The 27,353-nt window shown below is 46.7% G+C and overlaps 1 protein-coding gene across 4 annotated transcripts in view; it reads right to left on the bottom strand.

The window, feature by feature from the left end:
• Nucleotides 1-27,353, bottom strand: part of zranb3 (zinc finger, RAN-binding domain containing 3) — a 186,126-nt gene that overhangs the window by 51,886 nt on the left and 106,887 nt on the right. For 3 of the 4 annotated variants that reach the window (XM_070875416.1, XM_070875417.1, XM_070875419.1), the window contains 6 exons: nt 25,005-25,090; nt 23,408-23,579; nt 18,264-18,398; nt 12,256-12,375; nt 9,788-9,907; nt 8,112-8,291 (listed from right to left, as the gene is read on the bottom strand). In XM_070875416.1, the coding sequence (XP_070731517.1) occupies nt 8,112-8,291; nt 9,788-9,907; nt 12,256-12,375; nt 18,264-18,398; nt 23,408-23,579; nt 25,005-25,090 (813 nt within the window). The remainder of the gene's footprint in view (nt 1-8,111; nt 8,292-9,787; nt 9,908-12,255; nt 12,376-18,263; nt 18,399-23,407; nt 23,580-25,004; nt 25,091-27,353) is intronic. The other variant, XM_070875418.1, reaches the window with a different exon arrangement.

Below are 27,353 nucleotides of genomic sequence, written 5' to 3'. Positions count from 1 at the left end.
GCGGGAACGAACGGGCGCCTCCTCCCCCCCCCCGCGGGAACGAACGAGCGCCTCCCCCCCCCGCGGGAACGAACGAGCGCCTCCCCCCCCCGCGGGAACGAACGGGCGCCTCCTCCCCCCCCCCCCCCGCGGGAACGAACGAGCGCCTCCCCCCCCCGCGGGAACGAACGGCACCTCCTCCCCCCCCCCCCCCCCCCGCGGGAACGAACGGGCGCCTCCCCCCCCCCGGGAACGAACGGGCGCCTCCCCCCCCCCTGCGGGAACGAACGGGCGCCTCCCCCCCCCTGCGGGAACGAACGGGCGCCTCCTCCCCCCCCCCCCCCCCCCCCCCCCCCCCGCGGGAACGAACGGGCGCCTCCTTTCCCCCCCCCCCCCCGCCCCGCGGGAACGAACGGGCGCCTCCTCCCCCCCCCCCCCCCCCCCCGCGGGAACGAACGGGCGCCTCCTTCCCCCCCCCCCCCCCCCGCGGGAACGATCGGGCACCTCCTCCCCCCCCCCCCCCCCCCCCCCCCGCGGGAACGAACGGGCGCCTCCTTCCCCCCCCCCCCCCCCCCGCCCCGCGGGAACGATCGGGCACCTCCTCCCCCCCCCCCCCGCCACGGGAACGAACGGGCGCCTCCTCCCCCCGCGGGAACGAACGGGCGCCTCCTCCCCCCCCCCCGCCCCGCGGGAACGAACGGGCACCTCCTCCCCCCCCCCCCCCCGCCCCGCGGGAACGAATGGGCACCTCCTCCCCCCCCCGCGGGAACGAACGGCGCCTCCTCCCCCCTGCGGGAACGAACGGGCGCCTCCTCCCCCCTGCGGGAACGAACGGGCGCCTCCTCCCCCCCCCGGGAACGAACGGGCGTCTCCTCCCCCCCCCGGGAACGAACGGGCGCCTCCTCCCCGCCCCCCCGCCACGGGAACGAATGGCACCTCCTCCCCCCCCCGCGGGAACGAACGGGCGTCTCCTCCCCCCCCCGGGAACGAACGGGCGCCTCCTCCCCGCCCCCCCCGCCACGGGAACGAATGGCACCTCCTCCCCCCCCGCGGGAACGAACGGGCGTCTCCTCCCCCCCCCGGGAACGAACGGGCGCCTCCTCCCCGCCCCCCCCGCCACGGGAACGAATGGCACCTCCTCCCCCCCCGCGGGAACGAACGGGCGTCTCCTCCCCCCCCGGGAACGAACGGGCGCCTCCTCCCCGCCCCCCCCGCCACGGGAACGAATGGCACCTCCTCCCCCCCCCGCGGGAACGAACGGGCGTCTCCTCCCCCCCCCGGGAACGAACGGGCGCCTCCTCCCCGCCCCCCCCGCCACGGGAACGAATGGCACCTCCTCCCCCCCCCGCGGGAACGAACGCCTCCTCCCCCCCCACCGCGGGAACGAACGCCTCCTCCCCCCCCCGCGGGAACGAACGGGCGCCTCCTCCCCCCCCCCGCCGCGGGAACGAATGGCACCTCCTCCCCCCCCGCGGGAACGAACGCCTCCTCCCCCCCCGCGGGAACGAACGGGCGCCTCCTCCCCCCCCCCCGCCGCGGGAACGAACGGGCGCCTCCTCCTCCCCCCCCCCCGCCGCGGGAACGAACGGGCGCCTCCTCCTCCCCCCCCCCCGCCGCGGGAACGAACGGGCGCCTCCTCCCCCCCCCCCGCCGCGGGAACGAACGGGCGCCTCCTCCTCCCCCCCCCCCGCCGCGGGAACGAACGGGCGCCTCCTCCTCCCCCCCCCCCCGCCGCGGGAACGAACGGGCGCCTCCTCCCCCCCCCCCGCCGCGGGAACGAACGGGCGCCTCCTCCCCCCCCCCCCCCGCCCCGCGGGAACGAATGGGCACCTCCTCCACCCGCGGGAACGAACGGGCGCCTCCTCCCCCCTCCCCCTCCCCCCCCGCCGTGGGAACGAATGGGCGCCTCAACTTGAGGCTGACTGCAGCATTCTCCGTGGCTGAAGCACTTTTACACAGGTAGAAAGATGGTTTATTTAATCTTTTCTTTGCTTTAAATGTTTATTCAGGTTGGATTTATTTGTATAATATTTGTAGAAGTATAAATAAGGATTTATTGTAGAATTTAATGACTTCCCTCCCCCCCCCACCCCCTCACCTCGTTCTGGACGCCTAATTTGTAACCTGCGCCTGATTTTTTAATGTGTAGACAAGGTTTTTTCAATTCTACAAAAATCTTCACTTGCTCCATTCTAAGTTAGTTTGGAGTACGTTTTCACTGTGGAAACTTTGAAATCAGGCGTCAGTGGCCGGACACGCCCCCTTTTGAAGAAAAAATTCTGTTCCAAAGTAGAACTGTTCTACCTGACTAGAACTGCAGAAAAAAAAATGTGGAGAATTGCAATTTCTAAGATAGTCCGTTCTCCACCAGTTGCTCCTAAAAATCAGGCGCAAATCATGTGGAAACTTGGGCCCGTTGTGTGGGGTCCTTTAGGGAAGAGTGACCATAAATTGACTGAATTCTTAATTAGGATGGAAAGTGAAGTTATCCAATCCAAAACTAGGGTCCTAAATCTAAACAACGGAAACTACGAAGGTATGAGGAATAAATTGGCTATGATAGATTGGGACGATTCATTAAAAGGCATAGAAACATAGAAAATAGGTGCAGGAGTAGGCCATTCAGCCCTTCTAGCCTGCACCGCCATTCAATGAGTTCATGGCTGAACATGCAACTTCAGTACCCCATTCCTGCTTTCTCACCATACCCCTTGATTCCCCTAGTAGTAAGGACTTCATCTAACTCCTTTTTGAATATATTTAGTGAATTGGCCTCAACAACTTTCTGTGGTAGAGAATTCCACAGGTTCACCACTCTCTGGATGAAGAAATTCCTCCTCATCTCAGTCCTAAATGGCTTCCCCCTTATCCTTAGACTGTGTCCCCTGGTTCTGGACTTCCCCAACATTGGGAACATTCTTCCTGCATCTAACCTGTCTAACCCCGTGGATAGGCATTGGCTAATATTTAAAGGAACAATGCAAGAATTGCAACAGTTATACATTCCTTTCTGGTGCAAAAACACAAAAGGAAAAGTGACCCAACCATGACAAACAAAAGAAATTAAGGATAGTATTAGATCCAAAGAGGAGTCATACAAAGTTGCCAGAAAAAGTCGCAAGCCTGAGGATTGGGAGCAGTTTAGAATTCAGCAAAAATGGACCAAGAGATTGATTAAGAGGGGAAAAATAGAGTATGAGAGTAAACTTGCAAGGAACATAAAAACCGACTGCAAAAGTTTCTACAAGTACGTAAAAAGAAAAAGATTAGTGAAGACAAATGTAGGTCTTTTACAGTCAGAAATGAGAGAATTTATAATGGGGAACAAGGAAATGGCAGAACAATTAAATACATACTTTGGTTCTGTCTTCACGGAAGAGGACACAAATAATGTCCGAGAAATGCTAAGGAACCAAGGGTCTAGTGAGCAAGAGGAATTAAAGGAAATGATTATTAGTAAGAAAATAGGGCTGGAGAAACTAATGGGACTGAAAGCTGATAAATCCCCAGGGCCTGATAATCTGCATCCCAGAGTACTAAATGAGGTAGCCATAGAATTAGTGGATACATTGGTTGTCATCTTCCAAAATTCTATAGATTATGGAACAGTTCCTGCAGATTGGAGGGTGGCAAATATAACCCCACTATTTAAAAAAGGAGGGAGAGAGAAAACAAGGAACTACAGACCAGTTAGCCTAACATCAATAGTAGGGAAAATGCTGGAGTCTATTATAAAGGATGTGATAACGGGACACTTAGAAAATATCAATGGGATTAGACAAAGTCAACATGGATTTATGGAAGAATAATAATGTTTGACAAATCTACTGGAATTATTTGAGGATGTAATTGATAGAATAGGTAAAGGAGAACCAGTGGATGTAGTGTATTTGGATTTTCAGAAGGCCTTTGATAAAGTCCCACACAAGAGGTTAGTGTGCAAAATTAAAGCACATAGGATTGGGGCAATATACTGGCATGGATTGAAAATTGGTTAACTGACAGGAAACAGAGTAGGAATAAAAGGGTCTTTTTCGGGTAGGTGGGCAGTGACTAGTGGGGTACCAAAGGGATTAGTGCTTGGGCCCCAGCTATTCACAATATATATATAAAATATAATATAGAAATGATTTGGATGAGGGAACAAAATGTAATTTTTTCAAGTTTGCTGACGACACAAACTAGGTGGGATTGTGAGTTGTGAGGAGGATGCAAAGACGCTGCAAGGCGATTTAGATAGGTTAAGTGAGTGGGCAAACATATGGCAGATGCAGTATAATGTGGATAAATGTGAAGTTATCCACTTTGGTAGGAAATACATAACGACAAAGTATTATTTAAATGGTGATAGCTTGGGAAGTGTCGATGTACAAAGGGACCTGGGTATCCTTGTGCACCAGTCATTGAAAGCAAACATGCAGGTGCAGCAAGCAGTCAGGAAGGCAACTGGTTTGTTGGCCTTCATTGCAAGAGGATTTGAGTACAGGAGCAAGGGTGTCTTACTACAGTTATACAGGGCCTTGGTGAGACCGCACCTGGAGTATTGTGTGCAGTTTTGGTCTCCTTACCAAAGAAAGGATATACTTGCCATAGAGGGAGTGCAACGAAGATTCACCAAACTGATTCCTGGGATGGCAGGACTGTCGTATGAGGAGAGATTGGGTCGACTGGGCCTGTATTCACTAAAGTTCATTGAAACGTATAAAATTCTGACAGGGTTGGATAGACTGGATATTTCTCCTGGCTGGGAAGTCTAGAACAAGGGGTCGCAGTCTCAGGATACAGGGTAGGAAATTTAGGACTGAGATGAGGAGAAATTTCTTCACTCAGAGGGTGGTGAACCTGTGGAATTCTCTACCACAGAAGGCTGTGGAGGCCAAGTCACTGAATATATTTAAGAAGGAGATAGATAGATTTCTAGACACAAAGGGCATCAAGGGGTATGGGGAGAAAACGGGAATATGGTGTTGAGATAGAGAATCAGCCATGATCATATTGAATGGCGGCGCAGGCTCGAAGGGCCGAATAGCCTGCTACTGCTCTTATTTTCTAAATCTATGTTAAAAGCCAAAACGCAAATCTTCAAACTCAGAAATATTTTGAACTTGTTATTATTTCTACATTTTAGTTATGCATCTCCTTAAGCCCAACCGTACATAGCTTTGGACTAGTGCCCATCATTAAATTGCAATTCCGACTTCAATTTATCTTGCACTTACTTCTTGGCCATAGTGGAGGACAGATCACTTTGCAATGAACAAACACTCCAGTTCTAGAAATGAATAATTAGCAGGGCTCTATAGTCAACTGAATATAGAACACGGATTGCAATTGTACTGAAATCCATATTCTACATTGTCTGAAGGAGGAAGTAAGGGTGAGAATGCTGAAAGTAAGGACACAATGAGGAGGGAAGAGAAGGCAAAGAAATAATTTATCAATGCACATATTTTTCGTTTCGCCACCCTCTCCCTGCTCAAATATTTCCTTCTCTCCTGAAGGCTTGAACTCGAGCTGGATTACAGTTCCACGGTATCTTAGCCAAGCTTCCATTCTTCAAGTTAGAGCCTAGACTATAAAAGCAAATGATTCGATTGAGTGGGATGAGAAATTAAAGCAGAACACCAGCAGTTGATATATTTAATAACTGAACCACCTTGGCTGGATTAGAGGCCTTCCTTAAAAATAAATATCTGAAGAGATCACAGACTCTGGTATCACTTTCTTTCATTTACGAAATACACCCACAGTATATTCAAATTAGTTCTGGAGTATTCCAGAGATAACTAGCTTGGATTTATTTGAATCCAGTTGTAGTCTTTGAAGATTGTGATATAGAAATATAATTTTATTAAAAATGTTGTGCAAGTTTTAAAAAAATGGTGGAAGTGAGAATGTAGATGTACTAGCGTTGGATATGGAATCATTGATATAGATAACTCGAAAGGAAATGGATTCTGAAAAAAAGCAGGACAGAGTGGATAAATCGCTATGCTTACCCTGCTGGCCTGTGCCCTACGCTGTTGAAAGAAGTCAGAGAGGAGACAGCAGAGGCTCTGACCATAACATTTCAATCTTCTTTAGATACGTAGAAGAATGGAGAGTAGTCAATATAACAGGCTGTTCAAGATGAGAGCTGGATAAACTTAGCAAGTACTGACCAGCTAGTCAAACTCAGAATTTTTAATTCAAGTTCAAATTGGAAAGCTCTTAAAGTTAGGGTTAGGGTAATTGAATGTTGAAGAAATTGCACAACCCAGGGGCGAGTGCTGGGTCCACTTTTTTTCCTTGGAATATACAGATGGTTTGGACTTCAGCACAATCTCTAAATTTGCTGATGATGCAAAAATAGAGGATTTGCCAAACAGTGAGGAGGGCTGTAAAAGACTTCAGGAAGCCAGACAGGTTAGTAGAGTGGGCAGAGAATTGGCAGATGTAATTTAATGTGAAGCATGTGATGTAATACATTTGAGAGAGAAAACTAAGAATGGGAGTATGCATTCAATGGAAAGATGCTGAAAGGTATGGTTGAATAGAGAGTCTTAAAGATTCAAGCACATAATTCCCTATGCAAGGGCTGGTAGATAAAGCATTTTGGGTTTTATAAATAGGGGCACAGAATACCAGAGTAAAGAAGGCATGATTAATTTATAACTAAACATTGCTTAGGCTGCACTTAAGAGTACTCCAGGTATGTGTCGTTTTGGATGTCTCATTACAGACAGGACATTAAAGCCATAGAGAGCATACAGTGCAGATTTGCTAGAGATAGGAAACTAATGTTATACATGGAAGGATTTGAAATATTAAGGGGCCAAAATTGCTCTCTGCCCCATTTGGGGCAGATAATTGGAATTAGATGGATAATTACCGCCGGGATCGATGGGGCGGGGAATAGGGGAAAATTGACCTCTTTTCCCAGAAAATATCATCGGGGTGGCGTTGGGAGTGGCAGAGGGGTGGAAGCGAGTCGGGAGCTGGGTGGAAGGCGGGCAGTGTCATCAGCACCGCGCTGAGCATGTCACCGCGACGTTGATGTCAGTGCGAAGCAGGACGTATTGTGCTGCGCTGATGCTTAGCAACGACTCTCCCCTTCACTGAAAGGGAAGTGATGCTGCGAGGCCAACAGGGCCACCGGGGAAGGTTTCGGCCAGGCCAGTGGCCTGGCATCCAAGAGGGGGTGCCAGGCTGCCTGTTGGATCTTGGACCTCAACTCCACTTTCCCGCCTCACCCCCATATCCCTTGATGCCCCGAAAATCCAAAAATCTATCTCAGCCTTGAATATACTCAACAATTGAGCATCCAGAGCCCATTGGGGTAGAGAATGCCAAAGATTAAATTCCTCTTCATCTCAATCTTCAATGGCCGACCCCTTACCCGGAGACGATGTCCCCTAGTTCTAGACTCTCCAGCTAGGTGCAACGACATTGGCCCGGTCAATCCCCCTCAGAATGTTGTATGCTTCAATGAGATCACCTCTCATTCTTCTAAGCTCCCCAGAGCGCAGACCCAATCTACTCAATCTCTCCTTATAGGACAATCCTCGCATTCCAGGGATCAATCTAGTGAACCTTCATTGCACTGCCTCCAAGGCTAGTACAGGTTGAACCTCCCTTATCCGGAACTCTCGAGACCTGGCCTGTTCTGGATAAGGGATTTTTACGGATGAGGGGTGGTCATGTGACCACTGGATGGTACAGGTGCTGAACAAGGGAATATCAGGGCTGGCTGTCTTGGGGCTGGGAGTGCGGCAGAGAGATCATGGGGGGCGGTGGATCGCGGGGTCAGGCCAGCGATTGCGGGAGTCGGCAGTAAGGAAGGACTTCAATTTGTTCATGTCGGAGTTTTGTGCATGCGCCACCCGTTGGCTGGGAATGGTTCTGGACGAGGGGTGGTTCTGGATAAGGGAGGTTTAACCTATATATCCTTCTTCAGACAAGGGGACCAAAACTGTGCACAGAAAACCAGGTGTGGTCTCACCAAAACCCTGTACAATTGTAGCAAGACTGCCTTACTTTTGTATTTCAATCCCCTTGCAATAAAGGTCAACATGCCATTTGCCTTCCTAATTGCCTGCTGTATCTGCATGCTATGTGAACATTCATATAAGTATTCATCAGTGAAACTGTACCTTGCGCTTTAACATGCTCCACATCAGTGAATCCAGTGTTCCTTTTGCGATGAGGTAATGAATGTGAACTGAGCTGCACTGTCCTATACGGTGAGCTCGATCTTCAGCCTGCAGTAAGTGACCAGGATCCCAGTACAACTCAGCAAAGACAACATGTGTAGCAGCTGTAAATGTTAAACCCTATGAGGATTGTGAAACAAGAAACAGTTATTGTATTTAGGCTTGTTCTGGTGTAAAGTAATCATACTGGTCGACCATTAAAGATCCTGAATAATCATTGAATTAAAGAACTATAAGATTTTGACAATAAAATTGGGTAAAATAACTAGTTGCTTACATACTTTAAGTCCCAGTAATATTTCAACTTGGGACAACCAGACTTGAGAGGAATTATTGCAACTAGTTTATAATATAAAGTATTAATGCACAGTGTTGCACAAAACAGGTTGGTTGTTACCTGTGATTCTGCACCAACTTGAATTCTGCTTGATTGGCACCCCATCCACCAGTGGATAGGAAGGACCTATTTCACTTAGCAGAGAGGTCAATAACTAGGGGGCATAGATTTAAAATAATTGGTAGAAGGATTAGAGGGGAGTTGAGAAATGTTTTCACCCAAAGGGTGGTGGAGGTCTGGAACTCACTGTCTGAAAGGGGAGTAGAGGTACAAATCCTCATCACATTTAAAAAGAACTTTGATATGCACTTGAAGTGCTGTAACCTACAAAGCTACAGACCAAAGTTGGAAAGTGGAATTAGGATGGATAATTATTTTTTGGTTGGCAGGGACATGATGGGCCGAATGGCCTCCTTCTGTGCCGTTAGTTTCTACGATTCTATGATCTAATCTAGTATTTTCTCGAGAAATGATGAAACACAGAAGTGAACTGAAGAAAAAAATAATGCCTTTAAGATCAACAGTAACAAACTTTCTAAATAATATCCAACAGCGCTCATCAATTACCTTTCCAAATAATATCCAACAGTATTTATCAATTACCTTTTTTGCTTAATAAAGGTTGACATATCTTAAAAAAGCAGCTACAGATCTAGTAGGGCGAGAAATTCGGCGATTTTGCGACCGTGTCTTTGGTGCTATTTCACCTTTTTCGGTGAAAACCCGGTTGGCGGAAAAGTTGGAGACATTTTACAGCAGCTATTTTCAAATACCGCTGGAGAGGACGCCACCATGCAAGACCCGAAATATCTCTTTCGCCAAAAATTTGGCTCTGCGCGGAACCATATTTTGTGCAAAAAAGACCGCCAGGAAAAAAGCTGCGTTGCAGCCCTTGGAGCAGCGGTAAGTATGAAGACCTGCAAAAAAGATAAGTTAAAGTTTTTATTTTTTAATTCTTTTGTAGTGATTCACTAGATAAGTGTCTTGTAAATGTTTTGTGAATGGTGTTATTTTGTTTTCCAATTTATTTTTTGGTGTTTTCCCATCCTCCCTCGGCCCAACTCGCAGCAGTATCGGCCTCGGACTAAAGTTGGTGAGGATTGCGGTTTGCACTGCGAATCCTCGTTCAATGCTGATTTTTACCGCTGCGGAAGTTAAACCTTGAATTTACGGCCTCATAGCGATAGCGTTGCGATAACGTTAATTTTGGCGAAAAAAATACAGTTATCACCAAGAACCAAATTTCTAGCCCAAGGTCTTTTCATTATAATTGTAATACCTGTCCAGCAGCCTTGATACTGAGGATTGCAACTTGTGTCTCCGGATCATTCTGAAACTGATGGACAAGATGAATCCTTTCCGATGATGGAATACTACCATCTATTCTTATGTACCGTGCCTAAAAAAAAAATCTAAAATGTTACATGACATTTCATATTTACACGATGAAAACTGAGTAGCAAAATAACTGTCAAAAGGTGCTAACAGATTTGAGCCTGAACTTTGACTTGCCACATTATCTATAATCTAAAATCTATGATCTATAATCATTCGAAGTCAACCCAATGCTCACCATCACTTCTCTTGACCCCTCCATGGTCTCTAAATTGTCAGACTGCTTTTAGGACATCCAGTATTGGATGAGCAGAAATTTCCTCCAACTAAATATTGGAAAGACCGAAGCCATTGTCTTTGGACCCCGCCACAAACTCCAATCCCTAGCCACCGACTCCATCCTCTCTCTGGAAACAGTCTGAGGCTGAACCAGACTGTTTGCAAACGTCGGGCTAGAATTTCGCCAGACTGTCGTTACTTGACAAATAACACCATTTTTGTGAAAAAAAAAGAGAAATTTCGCCATTTTTTTAATGGGGTAAGTTTAGCCAAAAAATACCCCCGTCGTTAAAAACGGCGTTGCTGGAGGAATCGTGTTGGCAAACGCCGTCCTCTCCAACTTTACCGCGAGGCCGCTATCGTGAAAAATGCAGGAGAAAAAAAACACCAACATTTTTTTTTCAAACATGAGAACACATTCACAAAAGCATTAACATAATCGCTGAAAAAAAATATAAGTACTTTTTTGTAGGTCTTCTTACTTACCGACATTCTTAAAGCTGCAATGCAAGGTTTTTCAAGAAGCGAGTACGGCGGTGCCAAACGGCCAAATTTAGGCAATATATATATTTTTTTATGTATGGCATTTCTGAAAATGGCTATATTTTGACAACGCCATCCTTAAGGTTCGTGCAATTTTAAGGAGTTACTTTGAGGACAAAAAATTTGTTTGCATGTTAGGGTGGCGAAATTCTAGCCCTTGGTGTTATATTTGATCCAGAGATGAGCTTCTGACCATCACTAAGAACGCCTATTTCCACCTTTAGAAAATCAGCCGACTCTGCCCCTGCCTCTGTTCATCTTCTGCTGAAACCTTAATCCGTGCTTTTTGTGACCTCTAAAATTGACTATTCCAACACAGTCCTGGCCACCCTCCATAAACTTAAGCTCATCCAAAACTCTGCTGCCCGTATCCTAACTCGCACCAAGTCCCATTCACTTAACACCCCTCGCTGACCTACATTTGCTCCTGGTTAGGCAACGCCTCGATGAAAAATTGGTCATTCTTGTTTTTAAATCTCTCCATGGCCTCACCCACCCCTCCCTCTCTCTCTAGCCTTCACTAGCCATATAACACTCAAGAGATATCTGCACTCCTAATTCTGGCCTCTTGCGCATGCCCAATTTTTGCACCATTGGCGGCCGTGCCTTCAGCTGCCGAGGTCCTCAGCTCTGGAATTCCCTTCCTAAACCTTTGTCCATCTCTATCTCTCTCTCCCCCTTTAAAATGCTCCTTAAAACCTACCTCCTTGATCTGATATATTATTTCATTTGGCTCGGTGTCAAATTTTGTTTGATGACGCTCCTGTGAAGCATCTCGAGATATTTTACTACTTTAAAGGCGCTTGCAAAGGGTGGTAGAAGTTTGGAATGCTCTTCTGCAAACAGCAGTTGATGTTGGGTCAATCGTTAATTTAAAATTTGAGATTTCTGTTAACCAAAGGTAATAAGGAATATAGGGCAACGGCAGGTATATGGAGTATGGTCACAGATCAGCCATGATCCCACTGAATGGCAGATCAGGCTTGAGGGGCTAAATAGCCTACTCCTGTTCCGATGTTCCTGTACAAGTTGTTGTAACTTTGGGAACCGCACCAAGTAAACCCAGTTCTTTTGTATTATTTTGCATCTGGCTTATATAAGCCAATCTCTCATATATAATCGTCCACCAAGCACAGGTAAACGCATCTCTCATGGATATAGTCTTATGCTTAACATGTGTAAAGTATCATCCTTATGGTATGTAAAATGATCTTAAAAAGAAAGCTAGTGACCCATCTGGTGCCCGAGATGTAGAAGCATTTACAATTGACCTCTGATATACTTCAGTTGTTTATAACCAGCTACAATTATCTGGATTTGCCCTGGGACAAGCCAGGTTAGCAACTAAATACCACAACTGCACTCTAGGCTACCCATGGAATAGTACATGGGAGATTCGCTAGTTATTAAGCACTTTGAGACATCCCAAGGTCATGAAAGATACTATAAATGAAAGTTATTTCTTTCTTTACCTAATAAGGGTTACTAAACTGGATCATGGAGTATAAAGATCCAGTATTGATCAGAACCTGCACCAGCAGTGAAATTAATTTTGGTAATAAGATGAAAATGGTTTAAAATGTACATTACCTTACTTTCTACCACAGCCTCTGTGCAAGCCTGCAACATGGTTAAATGATGAGCAAAGACTAAGAACTTCAATTTCTCATTATGCAGCATCATTTTAATGTAGTCCTTCACTGCTCCTGCCTGAAGCAGAATCACATATGTAAGCTTTCCGCTCATTTGTGTCATATAGATTGATATCACAATAATTAATGAAATGTTTAGTGCAAGGATATATTAACCATCTTTGCTAAATCTACATAGGACGAGCAACTGTTTACACAATTAGATGTTAAGGATGTCAATTAATGAAACAAACCATTGAGATCAACGTTTCGCACACAGCTGACTGATTCATAATCAGAACTGGGTGGAGATGAAGAAGTATTTTAGATTCTATAGCATAAATTAACAAAGAAAAATCTCAATGGTACTGCAGGTTTGAACCAAATATTTGGTTTGAATAGCTTCTGATTTTATATACATTACAAAATAACATTTCAAATATTTATGGCAATTCATAAATAAAATACCTGACACTGATACAATTATAAAATATTATCTATCACAAAGTAGAACTTAAATCAGATCACACAAACACAGCACAATGAAGAGATCCATTTTAAAATCCTTAATGTATGGCAAACAATAAAATAAGCACCAATACAATCTGGATATTTATTTACTCTTACACCTAATTAAACAGTTCAATAATGAACTATATTACTAATGATGAAGTTTAGAATCTTAATTGAAATGCTCTGAAATTGCACCAATTTTAACAGCAATTTATATATCAGGAAAGGATGAACAGGCTGGATCCTTTTTCTCTTAGGTGACCTAATAGCGGTCTTTAAAAGTATGAAAGGTTTTGATAGAATGGATACAGAGAGAATGATTCCACTTGTGGGGAAGAATATAACCAGAGGCCATCAATTTAAGATAGTCACCAAGGATTCCAATAGGGAATTCAGGAGAAACTTATTTACCCAAAGAGAATGTGGAACTCGCTACTGCAGGGAGTGGTTGAAACAAATAATATGCATTTAATGGGAGGCTGGACAAGCATATGAGGGAGAAGGGAATAGAGGGTTATGCTAATAGAGTTAGATGAGGAAAGATGGGGGGAGGCTCGAGTGGAACATAAATGCCGGCATGGACTGGTTGGGCAGAGTGGCCTGTTTCTGTGCCACATATCCTATGTCATCATATATAATCCTATTTCGAAATTGGCAATGTTGGGTAGTTAACTTTTTAAAGCTGCATTAACCACCTGACATTAAAAATATCTCTACAGTTTGATGCTTTAATAAGTGGCAATACAGTTGATAAATTGTTGGGATTATGAAACTTTATTTTATGGTTTGCAAAAAATATTTTGTGAAGTCAGAGGGGAAGTCAGGAGAATCGCAACGAGTTAAGAAGATCTGGAATTCACTGCCTGAAAGGGTGGTGGAAACAGATTCAATAGTAACTTTCAAAAGGGAATTGGATAAATATTTGAAAAGGAAACATTTTCAGGGCTTTGGGGAAAGAGCAGGCAAGTAGGACTAATTAGATAGCTCTTTCAAAGAGCCAACTCAGACACAATAGGCCAAATGGTCCCCTTCTGTGTTGTACGATTCTACGAAGTCCCATTCCAAAGCCTTGAGCATAGAATCTCGGTCGACACTTTAGCGCAATACTGAGGGAGTGTTACGTTGTAAGAGGAGCTGTATTTTGGATGATACATTAAATCATGCTCCATCTGCCTATTAAGGTGGACATAAAGAATCCTATGGCACTATTCAAAGCATCCTGCTCAACATGTTGGGTACCGCAAGGATCAGTGCTTCGGCATCAGCTATTCACAATCTATATCAATGATTTGGATGAAGGGGAACAAATATGTTGGCCCCAAGTTTCCACATGATTTTTAGGAGCAACTGGTGTAGAACGGAGTATCTTAGAAATCGGAATTCTCGTCATTTAGTTTGCTCCAGTTCTAGTCAGTTAGAACAGTTTCACTTTGGAACAGAATTTTTTTTCAAAAGGGGGCGCGTCCGGCCACTTACGCCTGTTTTCAAAGTTTCGTCAGTGAAAACTTACTCCAAACTAACTTAGAATGGAGTAAGTGAAGATTTTTGTACGCTCGAAAAAACCTTGTCGACACTTTAGAAAATCAGGCATAGGTTACAAATCAGGTGTAGGGAATGGGGGGGTTTAAAGGGAAGTTTACAAACATTAAACACTTCAGTTTTACAAATAAAGAGCCATCATCAATAATAAATGATAAATACATCAATAAATCAACCAATAAATCAATCAAAAAAAATTAATAAATAAAACATTTTCTACTTACCGACTGCAGCACTGGGAGCCCTCCAACAGCATGCTGGGATGCCCCCCCCCCCCCCACCACCCCAGTGTGTCTCTGTCAGTGTCTCTATCTCTCTGTCTGTCTGTATGTGTCTCTCATTCTCTGTCTGTCAGTGTCTGTGTTTCTGACAGCGAGGGGAGGGGGAGGGAGCAGAGGGAGGGATGGGGGAGAAGGGGGAGGGATGGGGGAGAAGGGGGAGGGATGGGGAGAGATGGGGGAGAAGGGGGAGGGATGGGGGAGAAGGGGGAGAAGGGGGGAGGGATGGGGGAGAAGGGGGGAGGGATGGGGGAGAAGGGGGGAGGGATGGGGGAGAAGGGGGGAGGGATGGGGGAGAAAGGGGGAGGGATGGGGGAGAAAGGGGGAGGGATGGGGGAGAAAGGGGGAGGGATGGGGGAGAAAGGGGGAGGGATGGGGGAGAAAGGGGGAGGGATGGGGGAGAAAGGGGGAGGGATGGGGGAGAAAGGGGGAGGGATGGGGGAGAAAGGGGGAGGGATGGGGGAGAAAGGGGGAGGGATGGGGGAGAAAGGGGGAGGGATGGGGAGAAAGGGGGAGGGATGGGGGAGAAAGGGGGAGGGATGGGGGAGAAGGGGGAGGGATGGGGGAGAAGGGGGAGGGATGGGGGAGAAGGGGGAGGGATGGGGGAGAAGGGGGAGGGATGGGGGAGAAGGGGGAGGGATGGGGGAGAAGGGGGAGGGATGGGGGAGAAGGGGGAGGGATGGGGGAGAAGGGAGAGGGATGGGGAGAAGGGGGAGGGACGGGGGAGAAGGGGGAGGGACGGGGGAGAAGGGGGAGGGACGGGGGAGAAGGGGGAGGGACGGGGGAGAAGGGGGAGGGACGGGGGAGAAGGGGAGGGTTGGGGGAGAAGGGGGATGGGGGAGAAGGGGATAAAGAGATGGGGGGGGAGGAGATGGGGGGAAAGGAGATGGGGGGGGAAAGGAGATTGGGGGGGAAAGGAGATGGGGGGGGAAAGGAGATGGGGGGGAAAGGAGATGGGGGGGGGAAAGGAGATGGGGGGGGGAAAGGAGATGGGGGGGGAAAGGAGATGGGGGGGAAAGGAGATGGGGGGGGAAAGGAGATGGGGGGGGAAAGGAGATGGGGGGGGAAAGGAGATGGGGGGGAAAGGAGATGGGGGGAAAGGAGATGGGGGGGGAAAGGAGATGGGGGGGGAAAGGAGATGGGGGGGAAAGGAGATGGGGGGGGAAAGGAGATGGGGGGGGAAAGGAGATGGGGGGGGAAAGGAGATGGGGGGGGAAAGGAGAAGGGGGAGGGAGGCTGAACGGGCCGGGCCCGAGACTTCGGGCAGGGCCCGTCCCCACCACCAGATTTACAGGTAGGTGGCGTTGGGTCGGGTCGGGGGGAGCGCGGGTCGGGGTAGTGGTGGGAGGGAGGTCGGTTCGGGTCGGGGGGAGAGGGAGGTCAGGTCGGGAGGAGGGAGGTCAGGTCGGATCCAGTCCGGGGGCGGGGGGGGGCGGGGAAGCGGGAGTCGGGTCGGTGTCGGAGTCGGGTCCGGAGGCGGGGGGGGGGGGGGGGAGCGGGAGTCGGGTCGGGTCCAGTCCGGGGGGTCGGGTCCGGGGGCGGTGGGGGGGGGGGGGGGAAGCGGGAGTTAGGTCGGTGTCGGGTCCGGTCCAGAGGCGGGAAGTGGGAGTCGAGTCGGGTCGGGAGGAAGTGGGAGCTGGCCGTGGGAGGAGCCTTATTCCCGCAGCCCCAGTGAGGCCATTGGGCCAGGGCTAGGGGCTGCGTGCTTCGGCCCCTCCCACACAGTTTTGGGCGCCTGGAGCTACTGCACTTGCGTGCCCACTGTAGCGCGCATGTGCAGAGGTCCCGGCACTGTTTTCGGCGCAGGGTCCTAGCTCCGCCCCCTACAGCTCGTGCTGCGCTGCACCGAGGGTCAGAGGACCTGCAGGAAGCTGGAGAATCTGGAGGGTTTTTTTAGGCGCACTTTGTGGCGCGATAAATGGGCGTCCAGGTCGGGACTGCGCCGTTCTAGGCGCGGCTCGAAACTTGGGCCCATTATATACAAATTTGCTGATAATACAAAGCTAAGTGGGGATGTAAGATGCGAGAAGGATGTAAAGAGGCTTCAAAGGGATATAGACAGGCTAAGTGAGTGGGCAAGAAAATGGCAAATTGAATATAATGTGGAGAAATGTGAAGTTATCCACTTTGGAAGGAAAAATAGAAAAGCAAAGTATTTTTCAAATGGTGAGTGATTGGAAAATGTTGGTGTTCAGAGGGATCGGAGTGTCCTTGTACACGCATCACTGAAAGTTAACATGCAGGTACAGCAAGCAATTAAGAAACCAAATGGCATGTTGGCCTTTATGACGAGAAGATTTGCGTACAAGAGTAAAGGTGTCTTACTGCAATTATATAGGGCCCTGGTGAGACCGCACCTGAAGTATTGTGTACAGTTTTGATCTCCTTACCTAAGGAAGGATATACCTGCCATAGAGGGAGAGCAACAAAGGTTCACCAGACTGATTCCTGGGATGGGGGGATTGTCCTACGAGGAGAGATTGAGTAAACTAGGCCTATATTTTCTAGAGTTTAGAAGAATGAGAAGTAATCTCATTGAAACGTACAGAATTCTTACAGGGCTTGACAGGATAGATGCAGGGAGAATGTTTCCCCTGGCTGGGAAGTCGAGAAGCAGAATAAGGGGTCGGCCATTTAGGACTGAAACGAGGAGAAATTTCTTCACTTAAAGGGTGGTGTATCTTTGGAATTCTCTAGCCCAGAGGGTCGTTGAGCATATTTATGACATAGATCGATAGATTTTGGGATATTAAAGGGAGTTAAGGGATATAAGGATAGTTAGTGCAGGAAAGTGAACGAGGTAGATCATCAGCCATAATCATATTGAACGGCAGAGCAGACTCGAAGGGTCGAATGGCCTGCTCTTATTTCTTATGTTCTTATTTTTCCTCAACGAGCACCACCAAAAACAGATTATCAATTTATTTATCTCATTGCTGTTTGTGGGAGCATGCTGTGTGCAAGTTGGTAGCCATGTCTGCTTACAAAACAGTGACTTCAAAAATAATTAATTAATTGCTTGCATTTGCTTTGGGATGTACAAAGGACGTGAAAGGAAATGTAAGTTCTTTTCAACCAAGGGGCACGAGTTTAAATCTCAGTCTATACGGCCATGTGCATTTAGGTTTCCCCGAGTGAGAGATGTGGCAGGTTTAACTGAGTGAAAGAGAAAAGAAAAATTGGTCAAGGCACTTTTTGCACTGGAAAATTGCACATTCTCGTACACTGACAAGTGGCACTAATAGTATCCATGGCAATTAATGTGGGATAAACTGTCTTGCCCTCCTAATAGAGGAGATTAGGAAGGAAATGGACCGTGAATATTTTAAAAATCAATGCAGCAATACACTGACAAAAAACACATTTTTTTTCCCTTTGTTGTTTTGGATAGTTGAGCAAATTTGTGAACATAGCACAACGGAATGAAAAGGTTAAGAGAATTATGTCTGAAAGACCATGTTGTAATCAATCTCAAATGTAAAAAAACAAGGCTCAAAATATTCAGATTATTTTTGGGGGGGGAAACTGGGACAACAAATATGTCACTAGAATGATACCTAATGTAGCTAAGATTTATATTTCATTTATGTTGAAATTGACAAACTGCTATGATAAAATTAACTGATAGTGCATCTACCTTTGCAATAGCGGTTTGTTTATACATGCGAGTGATGAGCCCCATGACTTGTACAAAGGGGTTATCGGTCTCTGCAGAACTCGAGTGCAGCGCTCTCATTAATTTCTCCCACTCCTCAATGCTGCCATTCATTTCCTACGTAGTCAGAAAGAACAATGTTATGAACGGAAAAGGGCAGAGCAATTAATGGATCTGTGATGCATGCCCCAGTTTTATCCTGTAAAAGTGGAGGAACAAGAGCAGGAAAATTCCCAAAGATACAAGACTGTTCCTGCAAAAACGTCAATGCTGGGTAGGTCAGTCACATGCTCTGTTCAATTATAGCAGCTTATGACAGGCTGGGGGCGAAGATGGAAATTCTTTATTCTGGTGTTATAAATCAAGGGCCAAGAATGTTTCAAGGAGAAATTGTTAAATATTTAGAAAGTTAGAATGCCAGGAATCGTGCAGCAGTAATCACATTTGTGTCACAGTAGGTGAATTTAGGACAGTCTTCACCCGATACCAAGAAAACAAACAGCTTTTTATGTAATCCTAATAATAGATCTGATGAAGATATTTTGGAGAAGAGCTATTTAAAGAATCATTTACTGTTATAATTTTGTCTACTTTGGTGTTTTATATTATATCTACCCTGAAAGACAAAATTAGTCAAATATCCTACACACAACAGCTGAATGTAACAAGATAGGCAAGTTTCAACCTTAGTGTACTTTATTTTAAACAGGTTACAAAATTAGATTTTCTTTTGCAAAGTTGGCAAGTCAGATACATAGTAATATGAAATCTCTTTTAGGTCTGCAATATTAAAAGAAATCAAGGCAGACCACATTACAATTAGACATGCTTGCTTTTCACAGACTTAAAGTGGTCGAAATTGCTCCTTTTTAAGGCCAGTTACCGTCTCTGAGAAGCAGTAATGGGGCGGCAAGGCCTTTCCGCCCGGAGGACGGGTGAGTGCGCAACATGTCAGGGTAGGGTCAGGTGCGCCCCGTCTTTCCCGCCCTGCCTTGTGCGCCAACCCCTTTTGTGCACCCGCAATAAGTGTGCCCGATAGCTTGCCTGTGGCTGGGTGCTGCGGCTGCCCTTAAAGAGGAGGACGTACCGCTGCAGCCAGCATTTTGTTTTAACTGTCGACAATGGGGGTCGCTTGTTCGGCTGGGCTGCCAACAGGAAGCCCGGCAACCCCTCCCTGGTGGCCCAGTGCGCGCCACGGAGGCCTCGCTGCGTCCCTCCCCTTTAAGTGAAGGGGAAGGACATTGCGAAGCGTCAGTGTGACACGGCACAACCGCGCCCTCCTTCCGCCCCTGACATGGTTCTACATCCAACAGCACCAGGAGGATTCCCAAAAAATCTTGAATATCGCTCCATTCTCCACCCCATCTCTATAGGCACTAAATCTTAAGTTAATTCTAATTATCCGCCCCAAACATAGAAACATAGAAAATAGGTGCAGGAGTCGGTCAATCGGCCCTTTGAGCCTGCACCGCCATTCAATGAGTTCATGGCTCAACATGCAACTTCAGTACCCCATTCTTGCTTTCTCGCCATACCCCTTGATCCCCCAAGTAGTAAGGACTACATCTAACTCCTTTTTAAATATATTTAGTGAATTGGCCTCAACAACTTTCTGTGGTAGAGAATTCCACACAGGCTCACCACTCTCTGGGTGAAGAAGTTTCTCCTCATCTCGGTCCTAAATGGCTTACCCCTTATCCTTACAGGGATTGTGGGATACTGAATGAGGGCCAAGTATATAATCTCCTGCTGGATACAGGGACTGTGTGACATTGAATGTGGGTCCGGAATATAAACTCCCGCTGGATACCGGGACTGTGGGACATTGAATGTGGGTCTGGAATATAATCTCCTGCTGGTTATTGGGACTGTGGGACATTGAATGTGGGCCCAGAATATAATCTCCCGCTGGATACCGGGACTGTGGGACATTGAATGTGGGTCTGGAATATAATCTCCCGCTGGATACAGGGACTGTGGTTCTAGACTTCCCCAACATTGGGAACATTCTTCCGGCATCTAACCTGTCTAAACCCGTCAGCATTTTAAATGTTTCTATGAGATCCCCTCTCATTCTTCTGAACTCCAGTGAATACAAGCCCAGTTGATCCAGTCTTTCTTGATGTCAGTCCCGCCATCCCAGGAATCAGTCTGGTGAACCTTTGCTGCACTCCCTCAATAACAAGAATGTCCTTCCTGAAGTTAGGAGACCAAAGTTGTACACAATACTCCAGGTGTGGCCTCACCAAGGCCCTGTACAACTGTATTAACACCTCTCTGCCCCTGTATTCAAATCCCCTCGCTATGAAGGCCAACATGCCATTTGCTTTCTTAACTGCCTGCTGTACCTGCATGCCAACCTTCAATGACTGATGTACCATGACACCCAGGTCTCATTGCACCTCCCCTTTTCCCAATCTGTCACCATTCAGATAATAGTCTGTCTCTCTGTTTTTACCACCAAAGTGGATAACCTCACATTTATCCACATTATACTTCATCTGCCATGCATTTGCCCACTCACCTAACCTATCCGAGTCACTCTGCAGCCTCATAGCATCCTCCTCGCAGCTCACACTGCCACCCAACTTAGTGTCATCCGCAAATTTGGAGATACTACATTTAATCCCCTCGTCTAAATCATTAATGTTCAATGTAAACAGCTGGGGCCCCAGCACAGAACCTTGCGGTACCCCACTAGTCACTGCCTGCCATTCTGAAAAGTACCCATTTACTCCTACTCTTTGCTTCCTGTTTGCTAACCAGTTCTCAATCCACGACAGCACACTACCCCCAATCTCATGTGCTTTAACTTTGCACATTAATCTCTTGTGTGGGACCTTGTTGAAAGCCTTCTGAAAGTCCAAATACACCACATCAACTGGTTCTCCCTTGTCCACTCTACTGGAAACATCCTCAAAAAATTCCAGAAGATTTGTCAAGCATGATTTCCCTTTTACAAATCCATGCTGACTTGGACCAATCATTTCACCTCTTTCCAAATGCGCTGCTATGACATCCTTAATAATTGATTCCATCATTTTACCCACTACTGAGGTCAGGCTGACCGGTCTATAATTCCCTGTTTTCTCTCTCCCTCCTTTTTTAAAAAGTGGGGTTACATTGGCTGCCCTCCACTCCATAGGAACTGATCCAGAGTCTATGGAATGGAAAATGACTGTCAAACGTGGTGGAGGGCAAGTTCGGCTCCTAAGTCTTTGAGGTACTACAAAGTATGTAGAGTAGGTGTGTAATTTATGAATTTTATTTTTGTATTTTGAATAATTTGGCCAACTGGTCTCATTATTTATTGTTCAGAATATTATTTGTAAAACGCAAAAGAAATCCACTGTTTCTGACTTCAGAAAATGCAAAATCTATTCTACCCATAAAAAATCATACTCATCATAATTATGATACACAAATTGATCTACTGTAGCGTTGCGCATAAGCTGGAGAGTGACTATGTGTTGGCTGCACCATTTTTTTGTCTGACACATAGGGCCCAAGTTTCCACATGATTTGCGCCTGATTTTTAGGAGCAACTGGTGGAGAACGGACTATCTTAGAAATCGCAATTCTCCACATTTTTTTTTTCTGCAGTTCTAGTCAGTTAGAACAGTTTCACTTTGGAACAGAATTTTTTCTTCAAAAGGGGGCGTGTCCGGCCACTGACGCCTGATTTCAAAGGTTCCACAGTGAAAACGTATTTCAAACTAACTTAGAATGGAGCAAGTGAAGATTTTTGTCGAACTGAAAAAACCTTGTCTACACATTAAAAAATCAGGCGCAGGTTACAAATTAGGCGTCCAGAACGAGGTGGGGGGGGGGGGGGAAGGGAAGTCATTAAATTCGACAATAAATCCTTATTTATACTTATACAAATATTATACAAATAAATCCAACATGAATAAAAATTTATAAGCAAAGAAAAGATAAAATAAACCATCTTCCTACCTGTGTGAAAGTGCTTCAGCCAGGGATAATGCTGCAGGAAGCCTCACAAGTTGAGGCAGCCGTTCGTTCCCACGGGGGGGGGGGGGGGGGAGGGGGAGGAGGAAGCCGTTTGTTCTCGACGGCAAGGGGGGGGGAGGAGGCAGCCGTTCCAGACGGCGGGCGGGGGGAGGGAAAAGGAGACAGTGAGAAGGCTGCAGGAAGCCTCACAAGTTCAGCAGCCATTCCCGATGGCGGGGGGGGGGATTGGGGGGGGGGGGAGAGGCCGTCGGGAAACGACGGCCTCAACTTTGAGGCTTCCTGCAGCCTTCTCACTGCTGCAAGAAGCCTCAGTGCTGATGTGCTGATGGCAATGTACTTTTATTAAAAAATGTTCAAAAATTAAACAGCTACAAAGAACTACAAAAATGGCCGAGTGCCAATGTTTCCTTCACACTGCGCATGCGTGAACGCTCCAACGCGCACGCGCAGGGTTGCCGGCAGGAAAAAAACTAATTTAAATGGTACCTGTCCCCTCCCACTTACAAAATCGGGGTGCGAGTGCTAGTCTCCGCCCCCCTGGGCGCCGCGCCAAGCAGATATGGAGCTGCAGGGCGCTCCAGAATCGCGCGTTTTTTTTTCGGCGCGAAAAACAGGCACCCAGCTCGGAGGGGCCCCCGTTTTTTATCGTGTGGAAACTTGGGGCCATAGTGTCACCCAGGACCTGCAGGCTAAAACACTAAGAGTTGCACCACAAGATTGGGAGGAGCTGGGGTTTGAGATAGGACTGGGATAAGAGCAGAGGTAAAGCTGGTGCAAGGGCTAGCACACATATGCACAAAGATTTAAAAGGATATGAATATTTTAAAGTCTTAAAATATATGATATTAAAAAAAAATCTAGATTCTTAACACTTTGAAACAAAAATATATTTTTTTTATTCAATTTTGTAAATTTAAACAATTCTATCTATTTGAGTACCTTTAAATCCGTGATGTCAGAAAAATACATGAGATTACTTAGCAACTAAGCACAGCATCAGTCCCAAGAGATCTGACATACTGGCAATATATTAGATGCTTGGAATCAAGGCAAAAAAAAATTTTGGTCTTTCTAAATGTTAGTTCGAAAAGTTAACAATTTATCCTCAAACTAGAAATTCACGCAATACAACCATTATATAAAACCCTCACCTTAGTAGCTTCCTTTGACAAATCAAATGGAATTTGCTGTCGAATTTTAGGAGGCAGCTGGGTCAGAACTTCATCCTTCATTCGTCGGATCATTATGTTACTCAGACGTTGGTGAAGTTCATCTAAATTGGAGGCTCCTTTGCAATCCCACTGAGCTCTTTTGCCAAAATACCTGTTATTGAACGTCAGTTAAAATACCTTAAACATTTTCTCATTTTTACACTGTAAACAAACTTAGACATTTTATTTACAAATACAGGCTGATATGTACATTCCACTTTCAACGGTATTGTATCTTTCCCACTGTTTGAGTGAGAGTTTAGCTACAAAAACTTCACTTGAACAGCCATTGAAAAGATTACTTAGTTGCAGGCACATTTTTAGGAAAGTGACTCCGATAGCTGGAACGGCAAGCAATCATATTATTCATTACTAAAAAGAAAAAAATGGAAGTATTCTCTCAAATATGCTAGCCCAAGTTCACTCTGGATGACAGATATCAAACATCTTGCATGTGATTCAGCCAATTAGTCAAAAACTAATACATCAACAAATGTTTTATCTCAATATGAGCTGCCTTCTTCAGAATAGGGTTTGAATGTCTGCAGTATTGTATCATCATACCAGTTCATTTACTGGCAAGTTAATTATCTACTTTACCATGGAGACAAAGTGTCAATTCATTCTGACGAAAGATCATCAACCTGATGTTTCTTTCTCCACAGATGCTACCTGACCTGCTGAATATTTCTGGCATTTTCTGTTTTTATGTCAACTCATTACTGGTAATCAAGCCCCAACAGACTATTTGCATAAAATATGAATAAGGAATGGACTGATTTTTGAATGATCCAATCTGCCAATAAGATAAATAATGAGGTCAGTTGACGAAATAATTCAAAATGCAATAACAAAAGACAGTAATTGAGTCAGCTGAATGTTGTTCCCCATGAAGCATAATTTTGCTATTTCAGCATATCATCATCATAGGCAGTCCCTCGAATCGAGGATGACTTGCTTCCACGTCAAAAAGTTCACACGTGTTTCACTGAAGGACCAAAAATTCCAGGTCCCGAACAACATGGTGAAGGGTGGAAGATGCCTGTGCGTGGATTTTTTTTAATGTGTGGTGACCGTTGCACACCAGCCACCACACAGGCTTGACAGAACTAGGTCTTGGTCCAGTAGCAAGGATTAACCAAGACGACTGGAGATCAGCTCTGCTGCATGGACCTAGTGCGCACACATATCGCAGTGTGGGCTGGCCCATGCTGACCCTGGGCCCTTGCCTCTTCTGGGCCCTAAACTCACGCCTCTCCTGGGCCCCAATCACGTCCCTCTACAATCTCTCGCCGCTTCTTTGCCCTGACCTCGCCGCTCCTGCTGTATCTGCCCACGCGCCAATCAACGACCTGAATCTTGGTGACGTTCCTCTTCACTGCCGTTGCTCTCCTGCTCCAGCACGTGCTGCTCCCTGGAGTGGTATGCTGCCAAGCTGCTCCTTCACCAAGGCAACACATTCCATACAAAGATTATGTGGACTATAAAGAGAAAATGCTGGTCAATCAGGACTAATCTCCCCAATTACTTTTCTTACCTCAGATGAGCATTGCAATACTTCTTGGCATAGTCAGTCCATGTTCCAAATTTTCTTGGATACAATGCATTAATCTGCATGAAAAGCTGTGGAAATATTAAAACAAAATAAACAGAAAAAAAAAAGAATACAAACTTCTGTATTTAAGAGCTTACACATTACCTTGGCCTCCTTCTATGCTGAATGATTCGATGATAAATTAAAGGCATCTAATAATCAATTAAACAGAGTTGAATACAAGGAACTGCTAAAGAAAACAAAGGCTGCTATTAGATTGGCGAAAGATGATCATGGACATGTGTGGAATTAATGGGGTCAAGTTTCGGGCTGCGCCTAGAACGCGCAGCCCCGACATGGATGCCCGTTTTTCACGCCTAAAAGCGCGACAAAAATGTACCTTGTAATTCCCGGGCTCCCTGCAGGTCCCTCGGAGCGACGCGCAGACATCAGCGGGGGGCGGAGCCACAGAGTCACGCCGATTCTGCAAGTGCAGGGGGGCGGGGCTAAGTCAAATGAGAGAACGTCGTGCCGCCAGCCCAGTGCGTGCGTGTTGGAGCACGCGCAGCAACCCATAAACATTGGCACTCGGCCATTTTTAAAGGGACGAAGAAAAGTACTGATTTGTCTCGTGGACCTCTGGAAAGGCTCAGGATTGAACTTTGGTGATTTTTTGGTGTCTGAAGGAGTGCTTTTAGCAGCACTGTTGAAGAACTCACCAGCTGAAATCAGTGAGTGCTGCTGTTCACTGCTAAACTTCCAGAACAGGTGCTGCATAGGTGCATGCAAAATAAGGACTGCGTGTTTTGAAAAATCAGAGTGTCAATTCAATACAGCAATGGAACAACGCCCACCAAGAACAAAGAATTTCTTGCATGAGGAAGTGGAGATATTAGTCAATGTCATTGAGCAGAGATGGCAGGAGCTCGATACCAGCAACAGAGGTCGCATGAAAGTGCCACCTAAAGAAATGAAGAAACGCTGGAACCAAGTTGCAGAAGATTACTGCGCAGTGGTGCATACCATGAGATCTGGAAGCCAGTGTAAAAAGAAATGGCATGACCTTGATCAAGTAGTTCGTGTAAGTAATATTTTCATTTCTTAATGTAATCGTAATTGTAATGTGACTATCTGTATGTCCCACCCTGCAGAAAGACGCACTCAATAAAAAGTTATATTTTACTCTTTGCAGAAGAAATTGGCACACAACAAAAGGGAAGCAACTCGAACAGGAGGAGGCGTGCCCAATCTGCATCCACTGACACCCTTGGAACAGAGGGTAGCTGCTATGATGAGTCATACATGGAGAAAAGCAATCAGTACAGCACAAGCTGGACCCGCACGTGAGGAAGAGGGCAAGTCCTGAAAATGCATCTTAGCCCTTCAAATCAACCTGCTGCCTGGCCTGCTATGTGTGAGAGTACTCATGCCACCCATCCTGCCCCCTCCCTTGCTATTAAACATTTGACTGTTCTGATGTATTTTGCAGAACATGATGATGCTGCCAACCCCGAGGATCCTGAAGATACAGAACAAGAACCAGTACAACCAGATGCGGACAATCCAGACTGGATGATGGCGGCGATGACTGAAATGTCTACGGGGAGAGCTTCCAAATTAATGTGTATGAGCCCCCCATTAAGGGGCATCAGAGTTTCAACCCCTTGCATAGGTTCTGGTTCCACCTTCCATGGCTTTGATTCTGATGTTGCGGGTCCCAGTGGTGCTGCTGGTGTAATGCAGCAGTTTACAGCCAGTGCACCACCGTCCGAGCCTGCGCCTCCCACTCGCATAGGTTCTGGTTCCACCTTCCATGGTTCTGATTCAGACGTTGCGGGTCCCAGTGGTGCTGGTGATATAATGGAGCAGTTTACCCACCATCCCAGCCCACGGCTCGCACTCGAGTGCTGCCGTCTGGAACACCGAGCGTCCCACCATCCCAGCCCACACCTCTCTCTCTCGTACTGCTGTCTGCAACACCGCGCCTCCTAGTGTGGTGGTGCCGCGAGGCAGACCCAGGCAGAGGAGAAGGAGATTGGAGACACGCTCTCCTGAGATGCAGCATACAACAGGCACGGCTCAGGTTGTGGCATTGGGTGTGGAGACCAATGAGCTTACCCTATCACTCATCGGTAGCGTCAGTGCAGTAGGTGAAGAGGTGACGGTCCTGACGGGAGAAATAACAGTAATGACATGGGAACTTAGGGAGGGAATGTCCGAGGGAGTGCAATCGATGGCACAGGCTGTCAGGGAGGGCATGCAAGTGACGGCACAGGCCCTCATGGAGGTAGCTGCTGCAATACGGGCACACAGCCCTGCCAATCAAATGACACCCACATGAGGAAGTGAACA

The sequence above is a fragment of the Pristiophorus japonicus genome, chromosome 3 (genome assembly GCF_044704955.1).
Source record: "Pristiophorus japonicus isolate sPriJap1 chromosome 3, sPriJap1.hap1, whole genome shotgun sequence".
In the NCBI taxonomy this organism is placed as follows: domain Eukaryota; kingdom Metazoa; phylum Chordata; class Chondrichthyes; family Pristiophoridae; genus Pristiophorus; species Pristiophorus japonicus.
The sequence above is the reverse complement of the archived record's forward strand: the minus strand, read 5'-3'. Positions and strand labels throughout refer to the sequence as shown.